At 36.0% G+C, this 27844-nt stretch overlaps 1 protein-coding gene across 4 annotated transcripts in view; it reads right to left on the bottom strand.

Annotated features, from left to right (window-relative positions):
* IDE (insulin degrading enzyme) overlaps nucleotides 1-27844 on the bottom strand; it is a 75766-nt gene that overhangs the window by 32899 nt on the left and 15023 nt on the right. For all 4 annotated transcript variants that reach the window (XM_068399843.1, XM_068399844.1, XM_068399840.1 and 1 more), the window contains exons 3-11: nucleotides 27001-27208; nucleotides 26012-26181; nucleotides 22656-22778; nucleotides 18154-18266; nucleotides 17576-17738; nucleotides 16872-16964; nucleotides 16229-16320; nucleotides 13286-13366; nucleotides 10398-10501 (exon numbers count right to left, since the gene is read on the bottom strand). In XM_068399843.1, coding sequence (XP_068255944.1) covers nucleotides 10398-10501; nucleotides 13286-13366; nucleotides 16229-16320; nucleotides 16872-16964; nucleotides 17576-17738; nucleotides 18154-18266; nucleotides 22656-22778; nucleotides 26012-26181; nucleotides 27001-27208 — 1147 coding nt within the window. The remainder of the gene's footprint in view (nucleotides 1-10397; nucleotides 10502-13285; nucleotides 13367-16228; nucleotides 16321-16871; nucleotides 16965-17575; nucleotides 17739-18153; nucleotides 18267-22655; nucleotides 22779-26011; nucleotides 26182-27000; nucleotides 27209-27844) is intronic.

Genomic DNA, 27844 nt, shown 5'->3' with positions numbered 1-27844 from the left:
ACATTATTGCAATTTCACTCTCCCATTCATAATCTGCTAGTAAGAGTTTCTTCATTTTGTATCATTCTCATATTCTCATTACAGATGGGTACCTGTTTCTCCCCTTTTTTGTTTTTTGTTTTTTTGAGGGGAAATTAAGAAAAGCAGGAAGATTAATGTATTCTACAGTCAATACAACAGAATTATACTCAATTAGAAACCTAAATCATAGAATCATAGAATATCTCTAAGTTGGAGTGGACCCATAAAGATCATCGAGTCCAACTCCCTGCTTCTTGCAGGACTACCTAAAACTAAGCCATATGACTAAGAGCATCATCCAGACACTCCTTGAACTAAAGGATACACCTATATAAGAGGAAAACCAGAATAAAGAAATTACAAACATCAGTAATTTTTCAGTAGTCTTCATAATAGGTATCAAGAAAACTCCTTTAATTCTTTTTAATAACCTACAACACAAGAGAGTATTCAATTGGAATAAGTAGCTAGCTTTAAGAGTAAACAGATGTTTATAAGAATTCTGAAATGGTCAAAAAGGTAATACAATTACCTCCTACACATATTTAACAATCCCTAGATGCTGAACAGCACAGTAATGAACTTTGTCAAATCTTGTGCAGATGGCTAAAATGCACATTAAAGTATCAAAATACACACAATGTAAGTGTTCTTTTTTTAATCACAATATCTTCAGGCCAGGAACATTCTGTTGTGTATTTCTAGCGTGCATGGCAAAGTGAGGTGTAAATCAAAACAGGCACATGGATGCCTCAAATGAGAGTATTTTACTTTACAAATATGTTACTGGAGAATAACCTTGGGATGAATTTTGCAATATGTTGAAAAGTTTAAATATGTGGACTATTAATATTGTAAATGCCTATGGCCTCATCCCTTCTTTTTCATCTAACGTTTACATATAAATGACTAAATGATCCAAGAAGGTTGAAGAAAACAGGATTCTGCTGTATTTAGTTCCAGATTCCTCTATTATGAAGATTTTCAAATTATTAGTAATTTAAGCTGTGCTTTGGAGTTCAAGCAGCAGGAGAACAGTCAGGTAAACAGCTAGCATTAGATGCATTTAAATAAACGAGAAGTACATCTCAGAGTCACATGGGATTGTAAAGACACATTCTCTAGCAACAGATTTAAAAATTGAAGCAGGACTTGCACCACAGACAGTCTAATTTTGAGACAATATTTGAAATCATACACACTAAAGCAGGGCAATCACATCTCATGTTTCAGGGATGCAGATTTCCTCTGGGCTGATGAAGGAAGAAATTTTTACTCCCCATCCTTGAAAGAACCACGTGATTAGCATGAACATGCACACACATACACCTGCACAAAACAACCCCTGTTCCTCTGCAAAAGTTATGCAATATCCAAACCAGAATGAGAACAGTCATCTTTATGGGATACATATTTCATCTTGCATTGCAAATGGCAATAGAAATGGTTAATATTTTTATTGTGACTTCATGTAACTGGTTTCATACCTGTTTGCATGTTACATCTACTTAATTTTTTATACAAAAGGAACAATACTAAAATACTCATCAAAGAACTAAGCGCTTTAATCCTAGAGAACATTTGTTATTGCAACACAGAAGACACTAGCTCAGCCAATAAGGTGAAATCTATTAGAGAGATTGTTGTTTACATTAAAATGAGCCATACGAATAATCTATTATGTTTTGAATATACATTGGACAGCTGGTGAGGAAAAGCTCTACCATGTACAGATGAAGTTGCTAAGAAACTATAAAAATGATAAAGTCTATTAGAATTTCAGAGCAACCTACCAGGCCTTTCTGTCCATTAAAAAAAAAAAAAAAAATAAAAAAAGAAGAGTCTTAAGCTAAAATATTACCCTGAAAATTCCAATAATCACGCAGTCTGAGCAGCAAGACAAAGGTGTTTTATCCTATAATACACAGACATCTGTTATTTGACATTCCCACCTTCTACCCTTCTCCAGCGTACCAAGGCTCAAACAGTAGTGACAATCGAAGCACCCAAACATTTGCTGTAGGAACATGTGAAAATTTAAGAGCTAAAAATAACTGTGTCTGCTCAACATATAGAAAATGGAAGTTGTGGATATCAACATTGCAATTCTTCAAACAGAAGCTTCAAGGGATGCTCCTGCCCTCCCTATACCCCAAATCACTACTGGAATGATTACTCACATTTTGAGCTCTCTGAAACATATCAACAACCACATGAAACAAACCAAAAGGCATTTCACCTGTCAGAGACTTAAACCCTAAACCAAGATACAAGCACCAACAGCAAGGAACACCAGGACAGGAAAAGAAGAGGGGAAAAGAAGCACCACAGGTAGAAATGCAATGCTATGCAGTAATTTAAATGTATCATGATGCATCTTTAAAGTTACTAATTATGTTGTTACTTTTGCTTTTCACTTCTGTGTTGTGCTGTACAGCACCATGAACTTCCACATGGTTTAAGACAGCGTTGAAATGCACTGGAAAAGCGAGACATGCAATCAGGAAATCTTTAATAGCACCTGCTTATAACATTTAAACTCAAACAGTGCAATTAGTCTTCTGAGCCATTCATGAACATGGAACGCAGCTGAAACTATAAATGCAGTTTACTTCTATATGTACATTCCTGTACATGCAAACTGTTGTAGTCCTCAGTTACAGTCAATTTTCAAAAACAAGCACAATTTCTATAATGTGATATATATTTACTAAATACCATCTTGTTTTTCACTCTCTTGAAATCTAAAATGAAGCTACAAGTGACAGATCCACAGAAAAGCATTACTTGGGAAGAGAATGTGTGCTTTAAAATGATAGTACTTCCAGGAAAGATTATAAACTATTATATTCCAGATTTATGTAACATAACTTAAAGCTTCTAAGGGTGAAAAAGTAATAGACTTTGAGACCACAGTATTTGTGATATTAGTAACAGACATGTCAAAGCAAATTTGTCGCAAAAAAATTTATACTTAAAAAGGAACAATTGCCTTTTTTAGGAACTAATTTAAAGTTTGTCTTCCAAATGATGATATTGTCAAACAACAGAAAGAATTACATGTATCTTATTCAAGTGCATAAAATAATGACTGAGACAAAAACAGCAAAAGCCTAGATTTGTTCATATAACTTCCTTCAAAACCATCAGTAAAACTAATGCGAGGCAATATAGGCTATTCAAAGCCACTTTCACACAAATCTCATTAGAAAACAGAATAAGAGGGGAAACTCCATGCAGAGAGATGTTGCTGGGGTGCAGCATTCTAATCATTCTGCAGAAGCCCAAGTTGTTTGTTAGGATTCAATAAAACTAAGTCTCTATAAACACAATGGTTTGTGGGGGAAAATAAGTGAACAAATTGTGATTTTAAAAATATTTACTCAGATACAATGCAATTAAAAATAAGCACATGAATTGCGTATTTGTAACATGTTTATCATCGGGGATGAGCATCCGTGACTGCATTGAAATAACTGTTTGCTCAGTATCTGTGAAATTGCAGCCCTTAGAAATTCCTGTATCAACATTTTTGCCATTCATTTTTTGTTTTTCTTCCCTCTAGGATAGTACTAGTGCTGCACTTCAGATATCAAGGGAGGAAAAGAGTCCATTTACTATACAGGGGAAAATGTTCTTTAGTCGCTTAATCTGATGAGTCACTAGCTTCTTAAATTTTAATAAGAGCATTTATTCTGCATATGATGAAGAGAAAAAAATTATGTTGGAAATGATCAGAAAATTACATTTCTCAGCTAAGATTGCAACACACGCCAAGTCTATTCCCTTATCTTCACAGAGAGCTAGCTGGCAAAACCCAATGCAGTCTGAACAAGTAAAAATGATACTTGCATCTTAAAAAGGTTTCTCTCTTAGGGAAATTAAGCCACTAAACACAAGTAGTGTGCAGGGGTGGGAGTGGGAAGGAGAATATGAAAACTTCCTGTTATGGCTCAGTCAAATAGAAGCACATATGGATACTTGCTGCCATCTGTGAGTATGGATATTTCTCCATACTTTTAAAAGTACAGTTTGTTAAGAAAGTAACAGTTGAAAACCTAAACTTTTTAAAAAAAAATTGAACAGTAGTCTCTAACTGAGAATGCAGCTACCCCAACATAAATATGCCAAGAAAAGTCCTTAGTGTAGGTGAATTCCAACAGGGTTATGAAAAGTAAATTTTAAATAAAACCACGATACAAAAGAAAAATTCAAATCAATGGAAACTAAACCATTGCAAGACACAATTTATGCAAGGCATAAAAAGAAAAAACCCAAAACAAAACAGGAAAAAAAAAAAAAAAGGCAAAGTTAGGATGATGTGGTACATGCTAGTTCTTTCATAAAAAGGGAGAATAAAAAGGTAAATAAAGTATAAATATCAATGAAGAGCAGATAACCAAAACACATATAGATATTTAAAAGCACATGACCACAGTTTTTTATTAATGTATACAATTTCATCAAGCAAAGGAAGGAAATGAGCTACTGGACTGATAGTTTACTACATGCATACAGATACAGATGTAATAAAAAATATAAAAAACACAAGGGGATCCTTTTAATTAGCATCTATAACCTCAACTCACTCTTTCAAGAGAGCCCACTAAAAATGCAAATCCACAGTGGCTGTCTTGAATCTTTGTAACATACCATGAAATCACTTTTAGTAATATTTAACCAAGGTTTCCCCCCTCGCCCCAAGATATTTTATCTTGCCACCAATTTGAAATAAGACACTATAAAATTATGTTCCTTGTTATATTTTACTATACTTTGAAGTATCTTAGTTAAGTAAATGAAAAAATTCCTAGTTCATTTCATTCTACTTTTAATTTCAAAAGATAAGTTCTTAAAATGTGTCTAAAAGGAATACAGTACTATATACAAATTAGTATTTTGTTTCAATCACATGAAAATAGGAAAGTCTAATTAGCTCAGATCTTTAAACACCTGGTGCACTGAATAAAAACATTTAATTCCCACTAAAATTGAAAGGACTTACACTTTTACATCTGAGAAAAATCAGCTTGCAGTATTATCATAACCAAGCTACACAGAAGCACAACTATAACTTTTGAGTCTATACTGAAAAATTGTATCATTTAGAGAAGCAGGAAAAAGCAATACGGCGCTTAAGAATCTCAAATTTGGTTTGATGTTTCGGGTTTCTTTTTAGAGAAGACAAATAGGCTGAACACAAAGAGAAGTAAGATGTGAAAGTATAGTTGTTACGGCAATAGGAAACACGAGCATGGTTTTAGTCTACACATAATAAGCAATACATTTACCATTAATCTGACCACATATCATTCAAACTCAAAGTATGCCTACTGCTACATCATTATAGGCCTCCTGCAGACTTCATTAGATCCATGTTAGAGTATCAGTACTTTGCTGAATTCCGCTGTTAGAATGGCATTTAATCAGTCTTTGGTCGTTCTCTAGTTTGTACGTATTTATATTTAAGCCTTAACAGGACAGCTGTGGGTATTGAAGCTTCAGAGAACTCTTGTATTTACTGTCTTTAAGCCCTACTAAAGTCTCTGCAACAAAAAGAATATGTAATTTCTTTAACAATAAACTGAAGAGGCCATAAAATCACATATATTCCAGTTTTGAAAGTCCCTTTATCTCCCAATATTTAGCTTGTTTATTCAAATGCTTACAATTACATAATCATTATAATCTGTTTCTTAAACCAGGTAAAGTGAAGAGACAATGTGGTTAGTCCTGAGAGAAGATTAAATGCAACATATCTCTGTCAGCATCCAAAAAGAAAGCACAGTAACAACAAGCTAGAAGAAAGCAGGGTGAGACCTAACACTTTTAAAGCCCAAGATTACATGGAGACCCACACACAGAGAAGTTATCAGATGACCATCCCTCTGATCACAAGCTTTCTTGATTCAGTCACCATGCCATCATCTCTCTTCCATTATGAAAACTTAGGAGACCTTCCTGTACAGAAAAGCATACCTATTCTATCAAATTTAGTTTCCAGAACACTCCCACCACTGTGCCTCTCCAGTCTAAATGTACTATACTTTGCTACTTGAAAAGTCACATACACAGCATTCAAAACAGGCTGAATTTGAAAAGCTGAGATGAAACAACTATCTCCATTATCTGAAGGATCAATGCTTTCCAGTTGCTTCAAATACTAATGCTGATCACCTTCTGTTGGTATTTGCTCTAGATGTGTTCTATTTAAAAAAAAAAAACCAAACATTTTTTATTTAAAATAAATCCACAATTACCAAGTGTAGAGAATATTCCCATCCCCAACTAGTCACTTTGTAAAATGTGAGAAGACTGATGTAACCCTACAAAATTACTATAAATAAAAGATACATATAATAGTAAACAATTATTTTCCTTGGTTACTAATGTTTCAAATAAGTTACAGCTAAACGCCATGGTCTTTTTAGAAGCACTTTTTCCTCTTTCTCTAAGAAAATTCTGGCTCATCTTGCTCTTTTCTTGCCCCCTTTTTTTTTTTTAAAAAAAAACACGAGGACAAAGAGGAACGCAGAATTGCAACTGCAAGTACAAATATGGGCTTATATTAACTAAAGTAAAAGAACATTGTGAAACAGCTATGTTTACAACACATTTGAAAAAAGCATGCCATGTAACATTGTAAATTCTTCTAAAAAATGTTACAATTATTCCTGTGCTTCTGACCACATTCTCCAGACCTGAATTTTCTCCCTGTACCTGCATTCTCTGCACTTTAGTTTCTCACACTAGTAACTTTTGAACAAGTTCATTATAGGTATTTTACGCTGAAGTACTGTCAGCTGGAAGGGAGTGTCAAAAGGCTGGCATAGCCAGCAACAGGAGTAACACAGAAAACCGATGAATGGTCTGCCGCGTCCAGCAGCATCTCATAAGCTTAAAGAGTCTATGAATGTATTTACATATATTAATTTCCTCTAGCAATTTTTTTAAGATTTAAGCAAGTAGATGCTTTGGAAGTTCTCTGGCTAATAACAAAGACCCAATTTACATTACAAAAGGTATCCTTCCCATAGATAATATTGACTCTTTTCTTGTAATGTTAAGAGCAACATTTTAAAGCTATGTGAAGCTATAATAAACATCAGCTCTGATTAAGTACCTGTAGCTTGTTTACTAAATCGGTATTAAAAAAAATGGTTTACCTATTGTTTGTAAGCAATTCTAAAACCAGTTAAAAGTTCAAATTCATGTGGAATTTGGTTAAGCTTTCTTCAGAGAAGAAGTAATTATATGTTCTCCCTTTCAATTACTAAAAACAGTGTTTATGTTAAAAGTAAGCTCTTGTATCAATTTTCCAAGTTGGGCGGTAGTTCAACATGAAAATACATTTGAAATAGAAGTATTTAATACAATAGGAAAGAGACCCTGGAAATTTTCTTTAAAGTCTTCTTCGTTCAAAATATGATCTCTCAAAATATTCAAGCTTCAGTTGCAGTAGCCCACACAGATTACACATAGATGCACACCCACACACAAGATATAGGCTCGTCTTTAAAGGGCATTAATTACTATGGCAACTACTGTCACTGACACAGGCAGCTCCACTTATCATTACTCGTATACCCCTAGAAACACCAGAACCCCATGACATTTGCAAATACAGTTCATAATCCAATTTTTTCTTATTTTATCCAATAGTTATTTGAAATATACCATCTTTTGAAAATAAAGTTAACATGCATCTTAAACCAAATGAATATATAAGACAGATTTTGTGATAGAAACAAATATAGTGAAGATTCATGCCCAAACTTTTAAGTAATTCACAGCAATTTCAGAAGGCTGAAATATATAAACTCTAGAAATATATGAATGCATGCCTTGCTGTCCTTCTATATCTGACACTGTATGAAAATTTCAGTGTGGAATATATTCAGGAACAGACCCCCCAAAAAAATCGTTACTTTTGTATCATATACCTGGCTTCCAGAACACTAATAAACAGGTATTCAAATGCAGTAAGACTGATATACAGAATGACAAGCAAGAGCTTGTGTTTTCATACATTTTAATATCTCTACAACGCTAATAAGAGCTTGTGTTTTCATACATTTTAATAATATCTCTACAACACTAATATTACAATTTATTAAAAGAACCAAATTACAAAAAAAAAAATTCAGGCTCCAAAGAGCTAGTATAACTGTTGCCTATGCAACCTTCTAGTAATTAAGATTGTAACACATTATACACACATATAAATATACACACACACACAAATTTACATATTGTCCTACTGAACCTCTGCCCTGTTCAGTGCACAGAACAATTAAGAAACAGTATTAAATATTTTATATTTTTTGCTCAGTGTATGACCTGACTTCTCTTTCCAATATTCACCTCTTTCTCTAAATAAACAGAATTACTCCAATGTCCCTTCCAAAGCACTCAGTGTTACAGGAACTGTTTTCATATTTTAAAATATCCCAAGAGACATTATTTTCATAGACAGGAAGCCGAGGCATAGAGAAGATCCACAAAGTTATACAGTCCCCATTCATTTTAGATGCTCATTTTAACACTTTTTTTTTTTTAATTCTTCGCATTGTATGGTACATCACAGATTAAAATGAAAGCTTCTGTTGAGTTGTTTGTGGATTCAGGTGCTCAGCAATCCCTCTAGTCAGGCCTCTAGACCTTAGGTATACTCAAGAAAATAAAAAGGAATGAGCAATCACTGGCTTGCTGTGAAAAGTTTGTTTTAGGAACTTGTCTTGTGCCATTTAGGAAGGTTGTGACAAAGCAAAGAAGGAGTTCAGTTCTCCTGAGCAGCATTAAACAGTCTTAACCTTGCATCTGTACTTTTCTCTTTCTGCAGATTCCTATTACTTTCATTGCACACCTTCCAACTACATTGGTAGTTCAGGCAGAGCAATACATGGTATTGGCATCTTATAATTCCAATTCCAGAACATTTCTATTCTGTAAGAATTGAAACAGAAGTTGTACAGGGAAAAAAAGCATACATCTGCAGAGAGAAAAAAAAAAATAGCAAGACCTGGTAAACTTTAGTTTCTTTGCCCTTTGTAGACTATACTGCACTTAGTCTGCACAGGCTTTTCTGCTCAGTTCCTCTAAGCTTGGTCCCATCAGTTCTGCTGCTGTCCCACCTCAGGCTCCTTGTCTCGGACCTCATCTCTTAGCCTCTTCTGTTTGCCCTGTTTCCATGATTTAGGACCCTCAGTTGAATATCCTTGTTAAGCCTGATATCACCTTGTCTTCTAGACTTGCTCTCTTACCTCTGCTCTGCCTACTAGTCCCAATTCCTATCCCACTTAACCATCCGCAGCAGTTCCAGTAGACAGCCTCTCTCTCCATCCTTGGCTGAGATACCAGCTCCCCACAGCTAACAAATATCCTCCCTTAAATTACCCCCATGATGTCCCTTGCCACCTCTCTTTTCCCAGGCTCTTCCTCCCTTCATTAACCATTTGCCCAGCCCTTCCTCCTCCTCAATTAATACTCCCTTTTTTCACCTGCCCTCATTTTCTTCTCTATGGCTTCCAGATACCTTCACTTGCAAATCATCATCTCAGCACAGTATTATTTCCCTCATCCCAGTCACACTATTGCTCTTTAGGCATTCAAATAGACATCAGGTACATTTGTTCTTTTGGCCTCCCTTTTCTACCCCACCTCGGTGACAACTGAAGATCCTCAAAAGCACAGGAGAGAGGCTTCCCTTTTTCCTTTCAACATCTAGAGTCTGACCAGTTACTGAGCCCTGAAATTTGCACTGCAACACACTCACTCTGCAAAGAATGCACACGTGCAGTATGGTCACACTCACATCAAAGATATGCTCTGGAATGAGAGATTTTAGCAGCTGAAGACACAGCCATTTCTACCCACACAAATTGGTATTTTTCAAAGGGTCTGCTAATCTGCACGAAGTTTCATAGCTCTCCATAGGGAAAATAAAATATATACAGCAGATGAAAGCCATCCTCTTCACAGATTTCCAGACCTAGCTCCAAATTAAGAATATTACAGTACGCCATATGAAATATCCCAAGAATTTTGTGAGGTAGGGTAATTTTACTAGGCTTTTCCTCAGTAACAGTTGAGCTATCCTGAGTAAGTATCTTCCTAAAAACAATTTCAGTCTGAGGAAGACATCCTGCATAGAAAGGACTAAAAGGATGTTTCTGTCTGAACAGGAAGAGTTGTATGCACTTAAGAGTGCTTATTCTCAATGGGGAGCAGAGACATTAACACACGAACAACCAGCTCTTTTTCAGTGACATTTGATTTGGAGCTGTAAGAGACACCTAAGAATTTGTGTTTCCATTAGCTCATCTGCTTTCTTATAAAGTTTGGGTTAAAGTACAAGTTATTGTAGTTTAACTTACCGAACATGTTCTGGTCTCAATTTATCCAGTACCATCTCTATTAAATCAGGCCTGAATTCTTCAAGCAAATATTCAGCAGCCAATACTTCTTCTATAGGGTAATACTAAAAAACAAAGCCCAGAAACACGTAGATGAATTAAACAAAAATTAAGCATGAAAAAAACTACTGTTTTGCAAAGGAAATCGAAGTGTATACTTCTGGTCACTAAATCTGTATTACTTTGGTAATTTCAAATTAGAAGTGCATAGATGTCTTAAAATCTTTCTCTTAAAACTAAACAAGATGGATCATATTTCTCCTATATTAGGTACTTTCAGATACTGCATATTACCATACTTTTCTCTTGAAATATTTTATGTCTCAATATAAAAAGTCACCCACCTTTAAATACTGTTTTGAAGTAACTGAAGTAAAAATAACATGGTAAGTGCTGACCCCTGGAGGATATTTTTAAAGATAAAAGAACACCAAGTACTCACTAGACTGCATTTCAGATTCCCTAAGAATTCAATTTTATTTACAGAAATTTAAAGGAAAGTATATTTCAATTATCTAAAAGAATAATACAAATTTTCACTATTTTAGTTCTAACATTTTTTATTTAGCACCAAACTGAAAATCTCTTAAGGTACGTCGCAATTCAAGAAAAAACAGTTAAAATTCCTCTGAAAATGATTAGTGTGGTTGACGGAAAACTTTGTTAATAAACATCTGTTTGCCAAGGGAAAAATACCAGGTGGCCTAAGCACCAAGTACGTGCAGTTTGCCATACAGGTGTACTTTTTTTGACCAGAATTATCATAAAAGGGCTCTCTGAATTACATACATTATACATAAAACTACAGTGGAATGAATTCTAGAACACAGAGTAACTCACACGAAGAGTTTTGGAAAAGAGAAAGGGCCGGTGGGGTGGAGATCAAGGACAATGAACCAAAACTGTGTTACAAAAAATTCAAATGTGAATGCTAAAGATCCAGAATTTGAAAGGTCTTGTCCAAAAGATTCATCATCCACTGAAGAATGCTCATTTAACTAAATTCTGCATAAACAGCTAAGCAGACTAAGCAATTTGAAGGGGAGATTTTTAAGTAATCTATTCACTTCTAATCCAAAATTACCAAGGCATTACAGATTTAGCGACCGAAAATCTACACTTTATTTCCTTTACAAACACAGGCCACAGCTGCCCACCCACTGGAATTGAACACAGAATTTATTTGGTTATTTTGTTATTTTTGTATTGCTTGAGCAGGAGGGTCGGACAAGATGACCTCCAGAGGTCCAGTCCAACCTCAACCATTTTGTGACTCTTTTCAGCAATGTCAGAGCATAATGTAACTAAAATAAAACAGACTAAAACAATCTACATACAACAATCAGATTAAAATGAAATTTTTTAAATGATACAATTAAGGAGAATAAACAAAACAAAAGAAAAAGGGCACTGCAAACCAGGGAACAACTACCTGGAAAACAAAGTCTACACATGACAAATATGAAATGTAATTTGACAGCAAGACATTAGTGGTGACTTCTTAGACCAGCAGACATGTGCTTTAAAGAGAAACTTCTGTTTTGTTGAGTAAAAAGGGTTTTAAATCCTTTTGGTAATATGTAACAACTTACGACATTACATTTACTTATGCTAACTTATACACAGGTTCTTCTCCAAGTTATGAAAAACAGCTAGTATTCGTAAGCGCATGAAATCACCAAACAACAGTTCTAGCTTGGTTAATCCGAAGCATAAACTTAGTATGACTCAGAGGCAATAAAAAGAACTAGAAAAGTTATTTTTCTATTAGTGTTTAAGCAACTAATAGCAGAATCAGAATTACAATTCATACTGCAAAGCACAGCAAAAGAAAAGCAGTGTCCTGAATACCCTGCTCTTTGGAACACTGTTAGCAACTTCACGGCCTGATTTTTGGAGACAGCAATTGTAATCAGGAATGATCCAACAAATACAGACCTCTGAAAAACTGTTTCAAAAGTCAGAAGTCCATTTGTTAAAGAGATTTTATGCATTTGACAGAACAAAAGCAAGAGACAGCATCCCAAATAGGAACTCCTTTAAATATCCATTTGAATGTTTTCAGTTCAGTCTAATGCTTTTAGTAAACAGAAAGACAATTCCAAAATTAAAGGCAGCTATTTTAGACTTTACAAATTAAAGGTGTAGGAGCACTAATAGACATTCCTGCAAAGAAACCAAAAATGCTTCTGAGTAGATGTAGACATTAGCTGTGTAATGGAGAATGGCTGCCATGTACAGAAGTTGCATGAATTTCACTAGACCAAAAAAAAAAAGCCTAAGTCTTCCTTTAGTGCAAAACGAGGGAACTGAATGTTGCAAGAAGTATAAAGACTAAGTATAAGCTACATGATAATTCTTTCAGTACCAATACGTAACCACATTAGTAGAGTCAAACATTTCTAATTTCCTATCTTAATAGGAACATTTCTGCTTGCCTCAGTATGTCAACATTGTTAACTATGGAAGCATTTAGAAACATAGTGCTTGTGTTTATCATAAAACATTATTTCTCTAATATTTCCCTAGAGAACATTTAGCTAGCACATAGACACAGAATAACAAGGTACATATGTCTTAAGAAACACTGAAACAGATGAAATAGTTACTGTAAAATCAATTCTACCAAGTACAGAAGCATAAAATGGTAGAGTGTGAAGGAAATGTGACTTACTGACTGCCAAAACCAAGATCTATGCAGCACGATATTAGCTTCCTAAGCTCAAGAAGTGCAAAGGACCTTTGCAAATACCTTTATTAAGAGTATAATCAAACATACTGCTAAATGATTACTATATTGTAAAACAAAACACAACACAACAAAACACCAAAAAAACCAACACACTTACATGCAACATTCCTGCAAGCTTTGATGTATAACCTCGTGGTCGTTCTTTATCTTTAAATCTGAATGCCACAGCATTTAGATCCTAGGAAACAATGTAGGAAGGGTTGAAAAGCATATATTAAAGACTATTTTAAGAATAATTATTGGCTACTTGATTTGTTTTTATAATGTAAGAAAAGGAAGGAGTTTTGTTGTATCCATTTTGTAGTACTTAAACAGGCACCTAACACAAAAGTTTTCAGTAATATTCAAGTTGCACAAAACTCACGAGCAATTTCGGATAGTCTCACAATGTGAAGTGTTATACAAGTCTTGTAAATCCAATATCTCATATATTTAAATTTCCTGATAATCAAAAAACACACCAACTTTGATACAACCCATACATAGTGTTCCAGTGCAATGTTCGTTGTATGTTAATGAACTGAAACCTTTCCCTCTTCCTTTTTTGATCAGCCAGTCAAAAGATACGTTTAGAGACAGAAAGAGTGGTTCTTTATGCTGTCTAAGCCACAGAAACAGAACACATCATTCTTGGAATACAACAGCAAGGCTGAATTAAAGATAGAATCATAGAATCGTTTTGGTTGGAAAGGACCTTTTAAGATCATCGAATCCAACCGTTAACCCTGCACTGCCAATTCCACCACTAAACAATATCCCTAAGCACCATACCTCCAGGGATGGTGACTCCACCACTTCCCTGGGCAGCCTGTTCCAATGCTTGATAACCTTTTCCGTGAAGAAATTTTTCCTAATATCCAATCTAAACCTCCCCTGGCACAACTTGAGGCCATTCCCTCTCGTCCTATCACTTGTTACCTGAGAGAAGAGACCAACACCCGCCTCACTACAGCCTTCTTTCAGGTAGTTGTAGAGAGCGATAAGGTCTCCCCTGAGCCTCCTGCTCTCCAGACTAAACAACCCCAGTTCCCTCAGCTGCTCCTCATAAGACTTGTGCTCTAGACCCTTCACCAGCTTTGTTGCCCGTTTTTTGGACTCACTCCAGCACCTCAATGTCTTTCTTGTAGTGAGGGGCCCAAAACTGAACACAATATTCAAGGTGCAGCCTCACCAGTGCCAAGTACAGGGAGACAATCACTTCCCTTGTCCTGCTGGCCGCACTATTTCTGATACCAGGATGCTGTTGGCCTTCTTGGCCACCTGGGCACACTGCTGGCCCATGTTCAGCTGGCTGTTGACCACCACCTCCATGTCCTTTTCTGCCAGGCAGCTTTCCAGCCACTCTTCCCCAAGGCTGTAACAGTGCATGGGGTTGATGTGCCCCCAAGTGCAGGACCCGACACTTAGCCTTGTTGAACCTCATACAGTTGGCCTCTGCCCATCGATCCAGACTGTCCAGATCCCTCTGCAGAGCCTTCCTACCCTCCAACAGATCAACTCTCCTGCCCAACTTGGTGTCATCTGCGAACTTACTGAGGGTGCACTCGATCCCCTCGTCCAGATCACTGTTGAAGATATTAAATAGAACTGGCCCCAATACTGAGCCTTGGGGAACACCACTTGAGACTGGCTGCCAACTGGATTTAACTCCATTCACCACAACTCTTTGGGCCTGGCCAGCCAGCTAGTTTTTTACCCAGCAAAGCGTACGCCCATCCAAGCCATGAGCAGCCAGTTTCTCCAGAAGAATGCTGTGGGAAATGGTGTCAAAGGCTTTACTAAAGTCTAGTTAGACAGCATCCACAGCCTTTCCCTCATCCGGTAAGTGGGTCACCTTGACATAGAAGGAGATCAGGTTAGTCAAGCAGGACCTGCCTTTCATAAACCCACGCTGACTGGGCCTGATCGCCTGGTTGTCCTGTGTGTGCTGCATACAGACCTAAGACTATAAAGCCAATGAAAGGGACAGTCCATCCTTCTGTGAAACCACCCAGAGAGTTTGGTTAATTCAACAATTCAGCTGAAAAAAATCAAAAAAAGATTCTTTTCAAACTAGTTTGCCAGCTCTTCTGACCTACCTCACAGCCTCAGGAGTGCTGGAACAAGAGGAGCAAGGGAAAGACACAGGGATGAGATGGGAGGATGGAACTACCTCTTTCAAATCTTATATTTGCTTCCAATGATAGTGAAATAATTCCACTGGGACTTTTAGCAGAGGGTAAAGAGACTTCTTTTACAGGTATACAGTGTCAAAATGCAAGTAACAAAGTTAACACATCTGCAGAATTTCTACTCTTAGACAGAAGAGACTCAACAATTTTCACCAAATAAAGCTAAGGTGGAACCAGAAATCTTTACCCAAGACTTTACAGTGAACCAATCAGACTATATATATAAATAAAACTGGTTTTATTTCACACTGTCATTGAGAAGTGCAGTATTATTTAATTCTAATAGGACACTTGACATTTTTGCTCTGTGCACAGAGAACCACACAGACTTAGCAGCACGAACCGTTCAGCAAAGACTGAATTATACAGCCGAAGCCCTGCATGAAGTTTCAGTTCACCTCTCAAAAACGTGAGAGAACAAACAGCAGATCAAACGTCTACTACCTTTACAATCTCAACTATAAAATTTGACACATGAAAGAAGAGAGCAGTAGAATAACAGCCACTTCAATTTCCAGTTCGATGTTACCCCTCACAGCAAATGCTTCCCCTCTCTTCACCTTCAGTGAAGACTAAGAAAGGTTATGAAAAATCCTTGTGGACAGGGTAAGCTACTTCTTCCTCCACCTCCATTATGCTATCATAAAATGTCAACTCATAGCTCTATACGAGCATTGCACATCTACATTAAGAGAATATATTCTGAATGTACTTGTCATTTGTGTCATGTTGCACCTTTAAAATTAATAAACTTAATTACCATGCGATTATTAAAGGCTATTTCCACAGCCTTGGAATCTGTTTCTACTTACAATCCAAAAATTTGTAAGAATACAACGACTGCATATTTCAAGTACTTATCACTGTACCTTGCACTCTTGGAAAACCCATTCTTGAGGTCCTTCTGTACGTAGTTTTTGAATGTATTGAAACATGTGCAAAATAATATCTTCAACGTGCACTGGAAAGAAAAAATACTTGCTTAATAATTCACTCAGTTGTGCACAAAGGAGAAATTCTGATAAACACAAATATGTATTGTTTTGTTTTTAATGACACCCTGATACATCAAGATATTTAAGTACATATGAAATCCCACAGGCAAAGTTAAACATGTTTTTCTCAGATGTGAATTTAAGATAAGTGTTTAGTTCCCCAGCTAATTTTGAGAACTGCATTGAACATGTCTTATGTTAAGATACTGAGTCATAATATCATTTAACTCAGATCTAAACAGTACAAGCAGAACACAAAGGTTTTAACAGCTTTTCTTTTAAAGAAATTTACTTTAAAATATTTAATTAAAAATACTTTCATATAACCTCAAATAAGTCGATTTCTTACATTAGATGAAGTGTGTTAGCATACTGAGAGGATCTGTACACCGAAGAAAAATCGGTTAATTAAAATAAATCAGCTTTCAAGCTATAAACACAATTAGTCTCTCTGGATACAAACACAAACCCATCAGATCGTGAATAACACAGAATGGAGACATCGTGCTTCACTTACAAAGTCCTTCCTCTGTCAAGTCCACATTAATGATGAAAAACATGAAACCTCTACCGCCTTCCTTCTGTCCTCCAACAAGAGTATTTACCCATCCTATGAAACCAAAGAGAAAATATGTTACATAAACAAATCTGTAACAATTTATTCTACTTTTTGTATGCCTCAGCAACTTTACATTGCCTTTTTCTTTTTTTACATTTTGACTACTTTACATGTTCTTCTCTTCCTTAACGCCTATAGCACAAGTCAGACCTATCTGATTTTGTGCTCAGAGTGATATGACAAACTCAAGATCATTTGATTACCGGGTAATTTATTTCTGTTTGGAACACAGCAACATAAACAAAAATAGCTAAAGATACCCTCATGTAGTCTTCCAGACATTAACAGACCTGACAGTAGTCTCTAAGTCAGTGACAGAATAGAGACAAGATCATTATGTCAAAGGTCATGTAACTCTCTGAATCTGGGTAGATAAAGGGGAGTGCAAGAAATAACAGCTTCAGTAGTCAGAGTGCCTGTTACTTATTTTTACCCACCACAGAAACAAGAATAAAGTGCAAAACAACTTACAACTCAAATTACTCAAAGAGTTGGGGGCTTTAAATTTAGCATACAGAGGTCAATTTTAAGTGAAATGTAGCTAAGCTTTAAAAAACTGTGTATTAAATTACTTTTTAATTCTTTACCTTCAAAGGACTTACCTTTGGCTTTAAGCTCTGACAAAAGACTCCCTGGGCCTTCATGCCCAATCAGATGACCAAGGTAATGGCCAGGGTTTGATTTATAGTACTTCTGAAGGTCTGGTATAGGAAATGTGACATAAAGATTTCTAATGTCCTTAATAGGTACCACTTTGTAAAGTTGCTGAGGGGGAAAATAAACAAGGAGATCCATGAACAAAAGGAAACTCATTATTTTATTCATCTCAGGAGCACATATCATGTTCCCTTCACACACACACACATTTTTTTACAATCAACAAAATCTCAAAAGTAAAGGTATGTAACACTTAGGACAACACTTTAGCCATTCATGACGCAAACAAACAGAGAATTAATTCTCTCTCAGTTGCTTACAGCTGCAACCGAAGGTACAACCTTTACTATAAACTATACAAAATACACTCAGCATGGAAAGGTGGATGGAAAATTAAGAAAGAAATATGGAACCTAACAGCAACACTGATACAAAAGTAGTGAAGTGCACAATGTATTAGCGAAACACAAAAGATATCATTTAAGGTACACACTCCTGATGGAAGATGTATCTCTATACATACCCGGAGATGTTCTTCTTGGAAAGGGTGTTCAGGAAACTCTGGTATAGGGACATTTTTATTCTCTACTTCTGAAAATAACTTTACCACCAAGCAAGTCAGCTCATCCAAGGATTCTAGAATAAAGAAACATTAGAAAAAGCATAATCATTATATGAAGATTCTGGCAAATTTGGATTTTGTATATTCTTTGGGGGAGACATGAATTATACAGAAAAGTAATAATCATCATACCATTAAAACTAATTTCAGAAAGGAAACCTACATCAATACTTTTGAACTATAACATACTATAAGCACCATGCTTATTAAAGGGAGGCTTCAACTATGATTAAAATAAATCCTATAACCGCAAAAAACATCTTTAAATTGTAATGATGAATCTAAGCTGGAACTGAAAAAAAGACATATCAGATATTGAACATTTACAAAAATAAACATTCCACAAAAAGCTTAAGGGACATGGAATTACAGCTGTCAGTTTTCCAAAGTGCAAGCATCTTCACCAAACTTGGATTTTCTTCAGCCTCAGCTCACTTCCAGTACTTCATGTTCACCATGAGTCATGGTCATCTGTCCTCAGCGCCCCAAAATTTCACACACATCTGTGACCTGTTTAAGCACTTCTACTTTTACATTCATTCTACTTTCAGTCTGTGACTGTAGTCCTCTCCAAAAACAAGAGGAAGACCATTGGTGGAAAGAATTTGATGTTGTGCATGAATTTATCTAAATTGACATATACCATTTCTGTTAAAATACTGCCTTCAAAATAGCTACCTGCTTAAACAAATGCATTTTGGAGCACTCCAGCACACTGGAGAAGAGAGACTTATCAGTCAGGTTTTTCAGCACATGCCTTTCAAGGGTGGGCGTTGAAGAAAAAATTGGGTTTCTTGGATGTCTCAAAGTACAACCTTAATCCTTGAAAGATTTCAAAAAGTGGTCACCTTGTTAGACAAAACAATCCCAGTTAGATTTAGAAAGTGGAGTCTTTCCTGCCCAACATATGCATGCTCCTACACTACACTGAGAGAATGACTCAGGGAAAAAAAAACAATGCAAACCAAGATGGGTCACTGTATAATAAAATTTTGTGAACTGCATGTAATTCTATTAAAGACCACTATTTTTTTACCTACGTCATCAAAACACACATTCATTTAAGCTTTAGAACTACAGTGAGGGTTTTCTTTAGGACAGATTTCCAGTCGCCAGGGTGATTCTTACTGGAAAAGTTTCCATTTAAAAGTCGAGATGTGAACTGCTGTACTAAAGCTGTTCTGTGATCACTCAATTAATTTTGGTTTTGATTAGATTTTTAAAAATTTGAATTTCATTATTTAATTCTAGCAAACTTTTGGCTATTTATTACTCATTACTAGAGAAATTATATTCTGATTCTCCCACCACTTTTTACTGACATATATTTTTGTTTTACATTCATATATATATAAAGTGGTGGGAAAATCAGAGAATTACTAGGCTGCACATAGCTTTTGCCATCCATTTACTTCAGAATACACAAGAGTCAAGAGATCAAGGGAGACCTGCAGTGTGCAACTCAACGTATTTTTATGTTATATCATTTCTAACTATTTATTTATGTATTAATTAGCAGTACTGCTACACTGATAGCAAGGTATTTCAGCAAAGAATTTACGGAACAATGCTAGCAAGGTTTGTTTTCTGCAGTTTGTTTTTTATGGGTGGAGCTCCCTGAAAATTTAAAAAAAAAAAACAAAACAGGAAGAACATGGAACTTGTAAATTTTCAAATTTGATGCTAGAGGCAAGTACTCAGATAGCCAAATCAGTTATTAATATAAAGTCTTCTGGAAAGCAATTGCGTAATTCTCCTGCTTGAATAAATAACAGAGTGACAAAAGGTATGTCTTCAGGGAAAATAAGATGCAACTTTTGTCCAAATAGCCCCTCACTATTACAGTGACAACTACTTAATTAACTATGACAAATAAGGGTAGTTGTATGGCATTTTGTGGTTTTGTATACTAACAAAGAGCCTGAGAATTACCTTTCAAAAACTTATTTATTGTATAAGATCGAAAGGAAAAATCCCAAAGACTGATGTCTCAGAGGCTCCTAATTTTTCTAAGTATTGAACTATTTACAGGGGCAACTCGCACTGAAAGAATTCCACCTATAGAAAATGACTAGTAAAACCACCTAAATTCAGGATTTTAGTAAGAATAATTTTTGTATTTGTAGTTAAAAAATACATACGTGCACATCACAGAAACCTTTGAAAGGTGACAGATTTTAAGACTATTTTCTACATTTTATTGATATTTGAAATGCAGATCTTGTCTTTCCTGGAATATTGCCTGTCCAGTGAAGAACTACTTGAAGAAAAAAAGATGCCCAGAAACCTTGAAAACAGAACTGTTAAATGAGGAAGAGAACTCTAATTCAACTGTGTTTAACTCTGATCAATGTCCACTTACTTTCAATTAATAAATAATGATTTTTAAAGAAAATAAAATATTTTTTTATTCTGCTCTGGTAAAATAAACAGAAGAAAAAAAAAACCGAGAAGCGGGAAGTACCTCTTTCAAATAGCAATAAAAATAAATTCATAATATTGAAAAATATTAGAAGCTATCTTAATCAATATTTACAGTTTTTACTTGTGTCCTGGTTTGGCCTAAAACCAGGCCGATTTTCCTTTCAGTGATTTTTACTTTCAGCTAAAGTCTCCTCTAAATAACTGCACTTTCTGAAACTAACTGCATGTTTTTGCAGACAGCGTCTGCTTCCAGGACTGATAACGCTCGAAGTTTGTAGTTATCGCTGAGGCACCGGTAGGGATGTTGTGCAGTAAGGCTCTTGGCTGTACTTTTCTTAGAGAAACCAAGGTCACTGCTGAATTCCTCACTGCTTACAAGTGAAAAGCCGAAGGGGGTCGCAGCTGCAGGGGGGAGCAGACAGGGCAGGTGAGCACAAAATTGACCAACGAGGGTATTCCATCCGATACACGTCATTCTCGGTATAAAGAGGGGGGATCACGAGGGTCTCGCTCTCGGGCCCTCTTGCTCTTTCTGCTATGGCTGGGTGTCCAAGGAGGACTCCGACTGTTTTCCTGCTGCCCCCGATTCTGATCTGCATCCCTGAATCCAGCTCTCGACCGTCGCTAGGCCCAGCCTGGGCCTTCCCGGAGCCTGCCCTGCAGTGCCGGTGGTGACATTGCCGACATCGGGGGAGCTCGATCTTGGTTTTGTATATATATTTGTATATATTTGATTATTCCAATATTATTATTATACTCTTTTTCATTATTATAGGTTTATTAAAACTGTTTTAACTTTCCAACCCGTAAGTCTCTCTCCCTTTTCCCTTTCCCTTTCCCTTCGGGTGGGGGGGGGAGGGTTAACAGAGAGCGTCTGCTGCAGGTTTAATCGTGTCTGCTGCAGGTTTAATCGCCAGCCCAGCTTTAAACCGTGACAACTTGCATAAAGTTTCCACTGCTACCAGTAGAATAAGCAAGGCATTCTCACACATGACATACATTAAGCCCTAGTGGTATTACCTACATACCTCCTAGTAACATATCTGATACCCTACCTTTAAAAAAAAATCTAATACATTTTACCATTCAGCTTGCAGCAGTAAAAAAAAAACTTTCACCATATTCTAATCAACATGTGATGCTGAAAGGAATTAGGGAGTCTGGAACTGATTCACTAGTGAATATATGCACAAAAAACTTGGATTCAGTTAAAAAGTATAATCCCCACTGTGTTTGCCCACCTTAAAAATCTACAAGAAAAATGATTCATTTATATGCTATGATTGAAATTAAACAGGTACATTTTGTTAATTGGCTTCATACTCAGCATCCTGTAAACAGACAGCTGTAAAGGAAGATTTCACTTTGCTAATGAATTTTATTCCATTCATACTCACTATCTGAGCATTATTGTAAAACACTATACAAATACCAATCTGCCAGCATATTTTCAAAAAGCAAACAGTTTACAACACACTGTTATTAAGTTTTTGGCAAACCTATGCAAAATATCATCTCGACTGTGGAAGATTTTAAGCAGCTGGAACCTCTGTTAAGTTAATTCAGAAGTAAACTGAAGTAAAGGCTTTTTATCTAAATGGTGGGTCAGGTTTATCCTCGATAATAGAGAGATTTTTGTAGTGGAAGAATAAATCTAAATATGAAGACAGTATCAAAAGCACTCCCAACATCTGAAACCAAACAGGTGTCAGTCTTCATAAGACAAACATAATGACAGCAACTGGTGACTTGATACAGGTTCAAAATTTTCAGCTTATTTTTTCTATTGCAAGCTTATAAACACATAAATTTATATATTGCAAGTTGATTTGGAGATTTCGTTAAACATAAAATTATGTTTCATCTGTACAAGTTTCACTTTTTTCTCTTCTGTAGATTTTCAGATACTTGCATACACTTCATTTTCTTCAAACATAAATACATGTAAAGTCTTACTCAACCAACAGAATAAAACTCACCTCTTCCTAAGACACAAATAGCCATTAAATTTGATGAATAATAAGTAGAATGGAATTTCAATAGCTCTTGTCTTACATCTATTCCTTCTTTGGTTGGTCTAGTTTCCAGAGTGAGTTTGTTCCCTGTAATATAAAAGTTAACAATACTTGAAGTTTATGAACTTACAAATCAAAAAGAAAAATATAAATGAATAAACCTGCTTTCCTCCAGATGGTTAATAACTTTAAAAATAACTATTATGCATAATAAGTAAACTGGATCAATACTGTCTCAGCTTATCAGAGACAATACTTCCACTCTCAATCTGCACATTACTAAAGAACCAAGGACATTTTAGTCTTCCAAACTAATCTTTTTAATAAAAATGGATTACTTCAAAGCAATGCAAGTAAGCCCAGGTTCTAATTCAGAAGAAAAAGGTTTTTCTTTGGCACATTTAGAGTAGGTTTTGCTCCCATATACACACTCCTGTCATAGGAATCACTGTGTGAAATTATTTGTGGCATTGTGTGCCACAAATTATAGCCGAGTATATTAAATGAAATAAATAATTACTAATTTACAAACATGGTTTGTAAATTGTGACTGTTCAGCCTCTGCTTCACAAACAGCTGAGCTGTTGCTGTAGCAGAGGAATGGGACTAGAGAGGAAGAGAACAACAACTCTCCCTGAATAAGCCCATAAGCAGAAGATATCAAATTTCCTCTGTTAAGTTATCCTCCTGTTAATTCGTGCAGTCTTTATATCAACATCAAGTTTTCAATAATTTACTCTAAGGACATATTCCACATTTACAGTCAAAGCAGAATTCGTGTTTAGTAAAGGTAAGAAGTTAGAAAGAACAGAAAAATTACAGTCTACAAAGAACACACTGGATTTTAATCAACTCCACTTTCCATTATTACTACAGGGGCACACAAAATGGTCCAGAGAATCTACAGACCAGAACTGCAAACTCTGTTAACTTCGAGATCAGTAACTCCCTTAAGCCACAACCAGACCAGGTACAGAAGGGAGCAAGGGATGAGAAAGAAGAATAAGGCAAGAAAACAGAAGCAGAAAAGTTGACTTGTGTATTTATAAGAAAAACACCAAGAAAGAGAGAAAGGACTGGGATAGCATGCCTAGTATGCATATATGTCCAGTGCACAAATCCTACAATCAGAGACATAAGTCAATACAAACCAATGAGAAAAAATTAGCTACACAAATAATATGACAAGTATATTGTCCAGATGTTTGGTGATTAGATACAAGTCTAATTACAACTGCAACAGTCAACACATCATCATAGAGAGGCTGCCTGAAGCAATATATTGCTTTAATTTTCAAAGCTCACATGTGAGTAAAAGCAAGGATTCTTAATGACACCTAAAAAGGATAATTAGGGTATTAAATTTAAAATATTTTGCCTGTATTCCTCACCATCTGCAGACAAATGAAACGCAGAAGTTTTAGATATGCTACTGTCTTTATTTTATTTTATCCTATGTATTGATTCTGTGGGAATAAAATAAAATAAAACAAAACAAAACTTTAGCTCAGTAACTGTGCTGTTACAGTACTGGAGTACATTAAGAGGCAACAATCAGAAGACACCTTGTAGATGTAGGAAAATGGACACTGGACAGTGCAAAAGAGCCTGGGAAAGTACTTTACACTGTTGAGGGTACTGATGGAGAAGAATTACCATCACAGCATTAATTCAGGGAGCTGGGTGAAGGGTATCTGGGGACAAAATGCACATCCTAACAAGAAAACTGAAAGACTAAGGTGTATTTGTTTCTCTGGACAGACAAAGAGTAACAGAAAGTTTGCTGGAAAAACAGGCTGCACAGCAACAAGGAGTGACCTGAAGCATCAAATGGAGTCATTCCTGTATTCTGGTAGACTAACATCTCAGCTGGTCAAAAGGACACAGTAAGAAGGATGCCATCTGCAGTCCTCATGAAAACCATATCACAGTTGTGATCTCTTTGGGTAAATAAAAACCACCAAAGCTGGGCTCTACTTCTGCAAAGCCAGATCTACAGGAAGGCTATGTGCTGTAATTTAATTTCAGAATCAGAGCCCAATCTAAGAGGTGAGTATGACTATTGCTATTGAATTTGAGCACATTTCAGGTATTCTCCCCATGGAAACATTTGACTTGTGTCAGCTATAAAACCTTCTTAAATTGCAGAAAACTATTTCTGCAACTTCCACTTATGTTTTCTGAGTGCTATATAAAAATTAAAAAATAATCTCTTCAGTAGCAGAGATTACAGAATGCACTTTGGACGCTTGCCTGCCTATCAATATGTGGTTCCCAAGACTTCATTTTCAAATTTACCTGTTTGGAGAATGCAGTTACACTTTCCCTGTTTCAGACAGCCTCTCTGTACAAGAGCAATACATGCTCTTGTAGGAGCTGGCTACCAGCCCCTCAACTATGCCCTCCATCAACAGATGCAAAAATATTCTTCTCTTTCTTGAGACAGAGGAAGAAGCCAGTCCCTAAAGCCCATCATCCTATTGTACCCAATATCTGCATCAACTATTCATCCAGCAAACTGACCCAGCCACAAAACACATTCATGCTCAAGGACTAAACAGTGCAGTGCGTGCGTTAATAGCCTTGTTACTTCGATAGTTTAAAAAATAAATTAATATAGAAAATAACTTCTATGAAAACAACTCCATTTAAACATCTGCCAAAGCATCAAACATTTGTGGTTTTGACCATAACCATAGTATCTTTAATGCTTTTTAAATTGAGGTTTTGGGGTGTTTACTTTAAATTGTTACTAAGCATTCTGGGAATAATAAAGCCTGAAGAAAAACTACATACATAAGATTGGGGTTTGTCCAACACTGTTTTACCTATCCATATACTACTGTAGTGTTTTATGCTTAAGATATTGTTTTCATATTCTTACTGAGTAATTTTCATGTTACTTTGCTGATCTTTATGATTCAACCTAGTCACTGTCATCTAGACCTAATGCAATACTAGTTAGCAAAAGAGCATGTGGCTAGCAACAATTTAAACACAGTTCATTCACTTTTGCTGTGCACAAAGACTTAACAGTACCAAATTATGACAAATCCAGTAACTGGAAAACAGCATGCATTGCAGTAATTATCAGAATCACAAAGGATGCTTCACTGCTGTACTGCAAGTCTTGCATCACACTGTTTCCTATGTTTTGTCTAACTCTATGATGTGGAAAATATGATAAAGCACCATAATAAACATGTACAGAAAGGAAAAAAGGGAATTGTTTCAGTCTGTCTTCAACAATTTTGTATAAACAATAATACTATGTATGTTACACAGAATGCCAATGGATGAATAATTATATTCTGACAAACCTGTTCCAAATTTACTGAAGGGATGATTGGGGTTTCCAGTAGCCTTCTCCAATTGAAACAACCTCCAGGCATCATTCATCAGATTCTTCTCGTGCTCAGAATCAACAGCATTCACTTCCCTGTCTTTGCAGCTTTCATCAAACAAAGGGCACAGGAAAAACTGGGCAAATCTAAACGGAATATTTTTAATTCAAGTCAAGAGTACTGTACATAAATGGTGACAGAAAAGTATGAAGCTTTGTACCTCCTGAAAGCAGCCAAATATATTATTTTTTTAATGCAGAATGTTAATTCTGTAACAGTTTTGACACTGATTCACTATCTCTATTTCTCAATTTCTTTATCTCTAAATGCAGACAACAACATATTCATCATACAAGGTACTACAAGGATCAAGGACCTTGCATCATAATTCATACACGGAAAACTCCTGCCTTTTTGAAGTTTAGTTGCAAGAGGCTCTTAATCTCACAAATCAAATCAATCTTGTCAGACATCCAGGGAAAATCCAAAGGGAAAATCCACCCTCTTTACCTCACTAACTACATGCCTTTTAATTTCCATCCCCTCCCACAAAAGGCAGAGATTTCAGTGAGTTCCCTTTACCAAAGGCATCCTAATATATTTCTACACTTCATCCCTTTTGCTACCAGTGAAATAAGGAACCCATGGGAAGCATAGTATTTGATTATATAGAGTATCTGCACACTGCGTAAGTTCATGATCACATTCTGTGTCCCACATTTCCAAAAATATTCAGTGTAAACACAGCCCTTAAACTTCAAAAACTCTGCCTCAGTGAAGAACTCTGCTAGCTGAAAAAATCTGAGCAAAACTTTTGAACTGAAAAGTATCTGGTATCAGTTTTAACAAAAGATACTGCTCTCAACCCTTCTTTACTATTTTAATGATAAAACTATCAAAAACTTTTACGCAATTTCAAATAGCAACTCTATAACAAAAAAATAAATATAAAAAAATGTGTTTACCTGTCTAGTGCACCTTCTAGATGTTCATGTGACACATCGAAGTAATAGTTGGTATGTTCTCCACTTGTGAAAGCATTTGAGCTCCCGGCATGCTCACTAAGAAATTGGCTATACTCATTCTCTTTTGGATATTTCTTGGTGCCCAGGAACAGCATATGCTCACAAAAATGACTAAGCCCAGCAATGTTGGGGGGATCAGACAAGGATCCTGCAGGAGGAAAAATTTCATGTAACCATTCATAAAAAGTAATACTAAAACGTTAAGTTTTTTAAAGTACTTTATATTACGGTACGTTGCCTCAGGCGATTATACCAATTCTGCAGATGTAAGCAGACACTTGTGCAGCTATAGTCAACTAAACTCAAATCTTAACAAAAAGAATTTAGAATGAGTAACTGAACCAATTAGTGTCTCAAATTGCCTCTCCAGATCAGCCTGCATTGCCTTATAGAGACAATTTTAAAATTGAAGTCCATGACTCATAATCTGTAAAGACCTGGCAGATCACAATGTTCTGACTTCTATACCTTGACTTTAATAACTACACTGTGTTAAAAGGCAGCAATTGCCAACCACAATTAAGGAGGTATTTATCCTGCAATTTACAGCACAAGTGATAACCTGTAATTGCTTGAACACAAGCAGCTATCAATGACGAGCTAGTAGGTGTGAAGGCAGGCAGATTAAAAGACAATAATAATGTGCAAGAATGGAAGCCAGAAACATGGAAGTTTGAGTCTAGCAGTCCTGCTTTGGAGTGTGCAACAGTGTGCAATGGGAGAGTAGAGCGGAAGGCAACAGATACATCTCCTCCAGTACATGTGCAGGAACTGGATGCTGCTG

Source organism: Nyctibius grandis, chromosome 4 (genome assembly GCF_013368605.1).
Source record: "Nyctibius grandis isolate bNycGra1 chromosome 4, bNycGra1.pri, whole genome shotgun sequence".
Lineage (NCBI taxonomy): Eukaryota > Metazoa > Chordata > Aves > Nyctibiiformes > Nyctibiidae > Nyctibius > Nyctibius grandis.
This window is presented reverse-complemented; position numbering and strand designations above follow the sequence as displayed.